General features: G+C 40.2%; 1 protein-coding gene across 1 annotated transcript; it reads left to right on the top strand.

Moving 5' to 3' along the window:
• Window positions 1–4,248: 4,248 nt before the first annotated feature.
• LOC116618856 (uncharacterized protein K02A2.6-like) lies at window positions 4,249–8,665 on the top strand. Its single transcript, XM_048719852.1, has 2 exons — window positions 4,249–4,929; window positions 4,967–8,665. The coding sequence occupies exons 1-2, from the start codon at window positions 4,382–4,384 to the stop codon at window positions 8,403–8,405; spliced, it is 3,987 nt and encodes a 1,328-aa protein (XP_048575809.1). The 5' UTR covers window positions 4,249–4,381; the 3' UTR covers window positions 8,406–8,665.
• Window positions 8,666–10,045: the final 1,380 nt, after the last annotated feature.

Here is a 10,045-nt window from a genome sequence, read left to right as displayed (position 1 = left end):
GTGAACCCTGAAATAGAATCGGACATTGAGTTACAAACATTTTTGTCCCTCTGTAAACAAAAACTCCCCCTTTCCCGGTTGTTGATCTTTGTCTACTCTTTCATTATAATCGTCAATATTATACTTGTTCCCATTTATAGACCTTGAGCTAGAGTGGTACAACAGACTGGAACCTTTTGTATGACAGTCAGTTAGGATTGAATGAGGATAACTAACAAATCATACATCGAGAAATCTTTGCCCATCACATCCGGGGCACCTTTCGAGCCTTAAAGTAGGCCACCATTTTATGCTCCCGCTCGATGCCGAGTCGCACAAAGCACCCCTCTCCATCGGCTAATTCAAGCGAGTAACTAATACATTTTCAAGCAAATATCGTCAATTATGGGTCAGATTTTATTCGTAGATTATTTCTTTAAAGTTTCCTTGCGAATAAACCGTTATATTTTGAATGATAATCAATAACAAAAAAGTGTTTTAGCTTTATTCTTGAAATTGTACTTCCAGGACGTCTACGAGACAATGTTGCGTGACTTTTCACTTGTATTTTTCCAGGCACGTGATTGGGTGATCATTACATCGCCATATATCGGTAAAAAGAGAAGACGTACCTTGCCATCATCAGCAGTTGCCTCGATCCCGTGATCTACGCCTGGGACAAGTATCACTCTAGAAAGTTCGCCAAGGTCCAGTCCATCTCGTCCGCACGGACACGTGACATGACGTTCTTCATCATGGGAGAGAGGGTCTACCTCGCGGTCGCCTCACACCGGAGCACTGGGATCTACCAAGGCTCATGAACGCGTGAAACCACCACGCAATACATGTGACAAGATGTAACGCTAGTGGCGTATTTGATCTGTTAGAGCGAAGATTGATTGACATGTAGCGTCATTCAACCACCAAGGCTCGTGATTGCGTGACGTGTAAGAATCGAGTTACGCAGTGCGTCTGATTAGAATTAACGCTTTGTATCTTTGCTGTGTTTGAGCGGGTTTTTTGTCACGAGGACTTGGCCTTCTTTTTCAGACGCCACTTTTTCTAAATATGGTGATCACGCAATTTCAACATCACGCAACACATCAGATTAAATATCAGGATCTAAACAACAATCCTCTTGTTTGTATTAGTAAATATATGTAACGGCTGTAAATACCGTTTTGTATCACCAAGAGGCTAGTCCGTTTATTTTTTTAAAATAGCTCAATCATAGTTCAGGGCAGCTACCAAGGGGGTGGGGAGGTGGGGTATAGAAGTCAGAGTCGTACGAAAAAATTGCAGGGAACTTTTGCGAATCGAGGGGAATGGCGGCTATTCGCAGTCAACACGCTCACGCATCGAGTCTCAGTAAAGCTCCCTTGCTACAGCCCGAGACTCCATATATGGCGTCTCTGGAAAGTCACTAAATTGGTTCAAGTCTTATCTAGAAGACCGAAAACAGAAAGTAACAATAAGTGGTCAGCTATCAGATTCGCAGCCCATTACTGCAGGCGTTCCCCAGGGCTCGATTTTAGGTCCCTTAATGTTTATCCTGTTTATTAATGACTTACCACTTGAAGTCTCCAACAGCGCACTCGAGATATATGCAGATGATACAACACAAGTCGCAAGTGGAAGTAGCGTTAGTGAGGTTGAGTCTATTCTTACTGAAGAGCTAAAAAAGGTGAATGGATGGGCGAATGAAAACAAAATGGTTTTGAACCAAAGCAAAACCAAATCAAAGCAAGCCAAAGTTGCGCAAATTGGCAGGAAAGGATTTGACAGTCAAGCACAGAAAATGGCCAGCTTGAATGTGTCAATGAAGTTAAACTGCTTGGCATAAGATTAGACAACTCCTTAACCTGGGACAACCACCTCAAGTACATTCACAATAAGATCTCCAAGCGACTAGGCTTGTTAAAAAGGACAAAGAAATTCCTGTCACTTAAAGCAAGAACCCTGTTCTACCATTCGCTCATACAGCCAATATTAGACTATGGTGCTATCGTCTGGGGCTCGACCAAAAAGCAACACATCGACGATATGGTCAAGTTCCAGAAACGATGTGCGCGGGTTATCCTCGATAAGAAATGGGATGCACCTTCAAAACCACTTTTTGAAGAACTAAATATTGTCCCCTTCGACAAAAGAATAATCTACCTACAACTTGTTTTGCTCTTTAAGGCAATGAACAATATGACCCCATGCTATATCAGAGATATGTTCGTTAAGTGTAGTGATGTACATAACAAGAACACTAAAAATGCAGCAAACCATAACTTAGTACTTCCAAAGGCTCGGACTACATTAGCAAAAAACAGCTTTAAGTTTGTAGCAGCTAAAAGGTGGAATGCATTGCCACTAGAAATCAAAGAAGCCAAGTCAATCACCGCCTTCTCCGCAAAACTAAGATAATACATCACAACTCTGTAAATAAGTTTATAAATCAGCAAAGGATTGTTATTGTAAATAGTTTCGTCAAAGATTTTGCTGTAAACAGATTTGTAAATAGCTTTTATTAATTTTGTTTCTGTTGAGGGCCATGCGTACATTATCATTGTGATATTAAGTGAATCCCTCATTAAAAAAGGCATCTCTCTCTCTCTCTCGCTATAGAGAGACTCGCGATCCACGGGCTGAACAAACCCTGAGCTTGGGTCTCCTGTGGAGAAAATAAAGAGGGGAACGAGAACAGGACAACACGCATGCGCGCAATAAACGACCTGCTTAAATAAATCACGTGACTTTTGACTCTCGCGAACCTTTAACGGTGACATAAAAAAACATAATATATAGATTTAGGCACTGCCTAAAAGCGGAGCCAGCATTAAACACCTTCTGTATTGACTGATTGAGGTATTTTTTGGGGATCTAGGATCCTGCTCTTTACTGAGATTTATTTATTGTACCAACCAAATGGATCCAGGCCTTATTCAATAATTTAAATCATGCAGTACATCAAAGTTAACAAACACAATTCCTGGTGTGAATATGGCTGTCAAAGTTGTCAAGAGTCTAATGGTAAATTCTTATGTCCCATCATAGAAGTTCCATTATAAATATTTTTTTTATCAAAACAATACTCCAACAAGCTTTGCCCTTGTGCAGAATAGGTCATGGATGTAACAGCATTCCAAAGATTTGAAATAATATATTTAGACTGTTTAGATGCCACACTGTAATTTTTATGTATTGATTTAGTGGCGATTCTCTCCTTCATTGGACCAAATATTCAGAAAAATGTCTGGAAATTAAAATCAAAAAATATATCTCCTTTCATGCATTACATATTGGTGCACCCACCATTTACCATATAGTGGCCTTGTTGTTGGTGCCCTACTCCAAAATTAATGCAATGAAGAAAAAACAGATTGATTTTGGAAGCAAATCCTAAAAAAAACATCTAAGGCACCACTGACAGTGCTAAAATGCTAACTTCTAATTTCAAACCAAACCCTTTCTTGATCTATGTTTGGGGTAGAGAGGAAGCAAAGAATATCAATTCACTAAAAAATAGTCGACGGGGGAGGAGATATAAAGGGAATTGACTCAACTTGAAAGGTTTGTTGAAAAAAATATAACAGTAATGAAAATAATTTGATTGAGCATTTAATGACATTTCCCCTTTCCCATTATCTTAACCCTTTCATCACCACAGGCCTCTAAAGAGGCCATGTCTATGATATCCAAGCTATGTGAACAGAATTCTATTATTGAAAAAGAACAAGGTTGTTGCTAGTGTTATAAAGTTTAAGTATCTTGCCCTAAAAAACCCTTCCCTTAATAAAAGTTCCATTAATGTACATTTGAAAAGCTACATTCTGACAAGCTTTGTCCTTGCGAAGAACAAGTAATGGATGAAACAGGATTTCAAAGATAGAATATAGTGTCAGACATATACATCCAGTAATGCATCCAGTAATGCATTATATTTTGGTGTTTTTAGAAACCCTGGATCCAACCATTCCAATGAAGTAAATCTAAACCTTTAAAATAAATGTAATGGAAAAGAGACTTGGAAAGGAAATCCTAAAAAGAAGATATAAGTGAGAGTACTAAATGAAAATTACTAATTTAAAAATCAAATGTGTTCATTAATTTATTTTTGGTGTAGAGGGGAAATAGCAAAGAGCATCAATTGCATAAACATAGTCAACAGGGAGAAGGAAAGGAAGAAATATGACTCTTTTTTTAAATGTTTGGAAAGAAAATATAATAACAATAATGTGATAATTATATTCAGTACTTTCCTAATGTAATGTTTGGGATTCCTGTTTGTATGACCGCAAGGTTTTCTGGGTAACAGCAATAAACAACGAGAGTCCGCCATTACTGTTTATTCGTTTTGATCCTAAGGTTTTTCTCAAATACATTACATTTTTTGGCGACGAGGATTTCGGAAATGGCAACCTACGGCAAAATAGACGAATTCGACAGAGATTCTGATTCATGGGAACAGTATATCGAGCGTCTAAACTTCTATTTTGAAGCAAATGGAGTAACTACGTCTGACGATGACTTGAAAATACGCCGTGCAATCCTCCTCAGTTCGGTAGGGAAAAAAACCTACAAATTAATGTCTGATCTGCTGGCCCCAGCGAAACCTGGAGAGAAATCTTATGCTGACTTGTGCACCTTGGTAAAGAGCCATTTCAACCCAAAACCGAGTGAAAGCGTGCAACGGCACAAGTTCAATAACCGTTTCAGATTGAGCGGGGAGAACGTGTCTGACTTTGTAGCGGCTCTACGAAACATGGCAGAATACTGCAATTTTGGTGGCAGTCTGGAAAATATGCTGCGTGATCGTCTGGTGTCTGGAATTAACAATGAAAGAATCCAAAGGCGTTTGCTATCAGAAGAGAACTTAACTTTCAAAAAAGCTTACGACATTGCTTCGTCTATGGAAACGACCGCACAGCACATGGCCGATCTTCAATCTGCTCCTTCTACGTTAAGTTCAACGTCTGCATCTGTAAAAAAAGGTCAGTTCTTCGCCCTTACCGCGTTCTAAAAGCGAAAATAAAGAGTGTTATCGTTGTGGAAAAAATCACCACCCGTCAAAATGTCGTTTCAAGGAGGCCACGTGCCATTATTGTAAAAAGAAAGGACATATTGTTGCCAAATGTCTCAAAAAAGCAAAAAAGTCGTCCGAGACAACCAAGCCAAATTCAAACCACCATCCAAAACAAGGGAAACCAGCAATTCATGTCCTGGATACTGATAAAGAAATAGAAGATGAAGATATATATCCATTGTTTGCTGTCAGTCAAGGCAACCGCCAAAATCCGTATTTAGTAGATGTTGAATTAAATGGTCTTAAAGTTCAAATGGAATTGGACACTGGTGCATCACTTTCAGTAATCGGAGAGGACATTTTTGATCAATTGAAGAACATTGAGGGTTCATCTCTCAATCTGCAAGATACCAAGCTAACCTTGAAAACATACACCGGGGAGACAATTCCAGTTTTAGGAAAGCTTGTAGTGGAAGTCAAGTACAAGGACTTCTTCGAACACTTGCCAGTTATAGTTGTACAAGGCAAGGTGCCCAGTCTCTTTGGACGAGATTGGTTACAACATGTTAAGTTGTCATGGCCAGAGATTTTCCTAGTTCAAGTTGTATCCCCTGATGTGTCTGACCTGCTAAAGAAACATGACAATTTATTCAAGGAAGGACTAGGGACAATTCAAGGAGTGAAAGCAAAGATATACGTTGATCCTCAAGCCAAACCCAAGTACTTCAAACCTCGCACGTTAGAATATGCACGACGTCAGAAGGTAGAGAGAGAATTGGACCGTTTGTTAGAAGAAGGAACAATTCGTCCAGTTCAATTTTCGGAATGGGCAACACCCATTGTGCCCATTGTCAAATCTGATGAGTCTATACGCATTTGTGGAGACTTCAAAGTTACTTTGAACCAAGTTAGCAAACTTGACAATTACCCAATTCCTAAAACAGAGGATCTGCTAGCTCAACTTGGAGGTGGAGTGCAGTTTACAAAACTAGATCTGAGTCAAGCTTATCAACAACTTGAGTTAGATGAAGAATCAAAGAAGTACACCACTATCACCACTCATAAAGGCCTATTTGAGTACAATAGACTGTGCTACGGCATTGCCTCAGCCCCTGGGATTTTCCAACGCACAATGGAAAATTTACTGCAGGGTATTCCGAATGTTGTAGTACGAATAGATGATATTCTCATTGCCGGGAAGACATCAGCAGATCATCTCAAAAGTCTAACAGAAGTCCTGTCACGTCTGGACAAAGCTGGCGTCCGTCTTAAACGTTCGAAGTGCATTTTTCAAGCACCTGAAGTCACTTACCTGGGACACCGCATAGACAAAGATGGTATCCACCCCCTTGACGAGAAAATCAAAGCAATTCAAGAGTCACCGAGACCTTCTAATCTGAAAGAACTGCAAGCCTTTTTAGGCATGCTTAACTATTACGCTTGTTACATACCTAACATCACTACAATACTATCTCCTTTACATCAGCTGTTAGTCAAAGACACACCTTGGAACTGGAGTGAAGCACATGAAAAATCTTGGAACCAAGCCAAGTCCACACTTCACTCTTCACAACTTCTAGTGCATTACAGCTTGGAAAGAGAGTTAACCCTTGCTTGTGACGCATCACCATATGGTCTTGGTTGTGTTATTTCACATGTGATGGATGATGGGACTGAACGTCCTATTTCATATGCCTCACGTACTCTGTCCCCAGCCGAAAAGAACTATTCACAGCTCGGCAAAGAGGCAGCAGCCATCATGTTCGGGGTGAGGAAGTTCCACTCATACTTATATGGACGGAGTTTTACCATCTACACTGATCACAAACCCCTGCTGGGTCTGCTACAGTCAACTAAACAAATACCGACCTCAGCCTCACCACGCATATTGAGGTGGGCGGTATTCCTGTCAGGCTACTCATACACTTTAGTATATCGAGAAGGCCAGAAAAATGGTAATGCCGATGGCCTGAGCCGGCTGCCATTGCCAAATGAAACCAGAAATGTTCCAGTGCCTGGCGACATTATGTTTGTAATGAATCATCTTGAAGTCAACACACCCGTTAAAGTCAAGGACATTGAGCGTTGGACCTCAAAAGATCCTATTCTTAGTGCAGTACGACACCAAGTAATGTCCGGTTGGCCCAATTCAAATGATCGCATTGAGTTCAAGCCCTACTCTTATAGAAAGCACCAACTTAGCTGTCAGGATGGCTGTCTACTCTGGGGCTCTCGCGTAGTCATTCCTCCTCAAGGAAGAGTCAAGCTTCTCCAGGAACTACATGATGGACATCCTGGAATGGTTCGCATGAAAATGTTAGCCCGAAGCTATTTCTGGTGGCCTGGCCTGGACGCGGATATTGAGCAAAAGGTGAAAGATTGCACAAGCTGCCAAAGTAATGCTAAGGCACCTTCTAATGCACCCCTACATCCGTGGAAGTGGCCGTCTAGACCTTGGTCTCGCATACATATTGACTATGCAGGACCTTTCGAAGGACACATGTTCCTGGTGATCGGTGATGCCTATAGTAAGTGGATCGAGGTATTCAAGACAAACTCCAGTACTGCTGCAGTAACCATCCAGAAGTTAAGAGAATGCTTCTTAGTACATGGACTGCCTGATATCATTGTATCTGATAATGCAACTGCCTTCATAGGTGAAGAATTTGCCCTTTTTATGTCTGAGAATGGCATAAAACACATCACTTCAGCACCTAAACACCCAGCATCCAATGGATTTGCTGAAAGATATGTTCGCACTTTCAAGGAAACAATGAAGAAGATGGGAGGGGAAAAGGAAAACTTAGACACGAAGTTAAGCAGATTTCTATTAAGCTATCGTACCACACCTCATGCAACCACTGGTAAAACACCTGGTGAGCTATTAATGAACCGGAAGCTGAAGACGCGCTTGGACCTGGTAAGCCCCCTTAGTCAGGACACAATTCGCACTCGTGTAGAAGATAAACAGCTCGCACAGAAGAAACAACACGACAATCTAGTGCCACTCAGAGAATTTCAAGTGAATGACCCAGTATTTGTCAAGAATTTTTCATATGGTCCAAAGTGGTTATGTGGAACAATTATTCAACAGTCAGGACCGGTTTCGTATGTCGTTCAACTCAGTTCAGGTGGAGTGTTTCGACGACATGTTGACCATCTTCGCCTGAGGACAAGCACACCCACAGTCGCCAATGATTTTCAGAGTTCAACAGAATTGGCCCAAGTTCCAATGCAAACAACTGTACCCAAGCAGATTCCAGAGGAATTTAAGGAACCTGAGATCACAGTTCCAGAACCTTCATTGGAACCGAAGAAGACAGAGCTTCCAGCTTCTGAACCTGCAAGTACTCTGCGAAGAAGTACTCGACTCAAAACCACACCTACTCACCTCAAAGACTATGTATGTTAATTTTAAGCAGCATATCACACACTGTGTACATTTTTCCGGATCTGATGGATTGACAACTTGTCAAGAACTTGTCATGGACATTGTTGTTGTTTTTTACTTGTTGACATATTGTGTGTATAAATTTGATAGTTTTACTGGCCTCAGCAAGCAAGTATCTTTTAGTTGTAAACTTGGGTGGGGCAGTATGTAATGTTTGGGATTCCTGTTTGTATGACCGCAAGGTTTTCTGGGTAACAGCAATAAACAACGAGAGTCCGCCATTACTGTTTATTCGTTTTGATCCTAAGGTTTTTCTCAAATACATTACACCTAAAATATCCCCTTTCCCATTATCTTTAGGTTAATAGAAAACTGTTTTCGTTACAGATTTATTATCTAAAAAGCAAAATTATGTTTTTAGTTTTATATAATATAAGTATCTTGTTCTAAAAAAAACCTATTGAGTGTGTACTGCTGAATCACATAGTAATGCCTTAGTCATTTGAGCCCCCTCCCTTATGGTCCTGGGGAAGTCAGGGGTTAATGTGGGGTTTTAGATTACTTTTTAACCAGAATATATCAAGAGGGGTGGTGGTATTGACTGTTTTTGACTCTTAACTTGGAAACAGGTTTTTATTAAAGTCTAATCCCCCACCCTTTTCTGGGACCATGTGTGTGGGGGTATCAAATGAATAGTGAATAAGAACTCCCTACTAAACCATGTCTTTCAAGACATGGTTTTCAATTCTCATGTCTTCCAGTCTTTAGCATTCATCTTGGCCCTCAGGTAGTCCCTGGTTCATAAAAGAGTGACATTTCTTTCAAAACAATCTTTTCATCAAGACATTTATAATCTGACTAATTTCCACAAATATTTGAAAAAATAATAATAAACACATGAGATGTAAGATGCAGACAATAACAATACATATTGGCAATAGGGGTTGAATTTTGTTTTGTTTTTATCCTCGGTAAGGAAAATTTCTCTTGTAAGTTGAAAAAGTTGCTGTATAGACAAGAACGGTCTTCTTTACCAGTATATGACAAATGCAACACGATATTGGTTGGCCTTTATGAAATATTTCAACAGAATCAAGATTAAAGATAGAACAAAGAATGTCAAAACAAAAGGTGTTATGCTCAAATAATTTGATTACTAACTTTAGTACTCGCATTCTCAAAGCAAACAAAAAGGACAACAAAATGCCCAATAACTGTCATATCCTCAATAGACAATACAAATCGTCGTCCGAAACTCACCTTGCATTGTTTTTGTCGCTTTCTTGTGGTTGTGATCGCTTTTTAATGTGAACTATTACTTACTAAAAAAAATTAAATTTACTAGCTAAAACCAGACATATCCTTACATAAATCTTGGCGCTAATGAATATTAGTAGATCTCCTCTAGTTGACTTTATCCTTAAGTCACAAAATTTGAGGCAAAAAGAAATAATCAACGCATGACAAGAACTTTTTCCCTTGCTCCATGCTTGTATTTAGCCGCCATTACGGGGCCGAGTGAGGCCTGGGAGTTGCGCGGCTGGCTGGCTGGCTGGCGAGTGACACCACAGGGTACCCGCGCAATGACCACAAAACCAAGTCGCATAGTTATACCATACTTCTATACCTATGAAGCTCCGCGCGCGGCCTATGGCCGCGCT

Source organism: Nematostella vectensis, chromosome 12 (assembly GCF_932526225.1).
Source record: "Nematostella vectensis chromosome 12, jaNemVect1.1, whole genome shotgun sequence".
Classification (NCBI taxonomy): Eukaryota; Metazoa; Cnidaria; class Anthozoa; order Actiniaria; family Edwardsiidae; genus Nematostella; species Nematostella vectensis.
The sequence above is the reverse complement of the archived record's forward strand: the minus strand, read 5'-3'. Positions and strand labels throughout refer to the sequence as shown.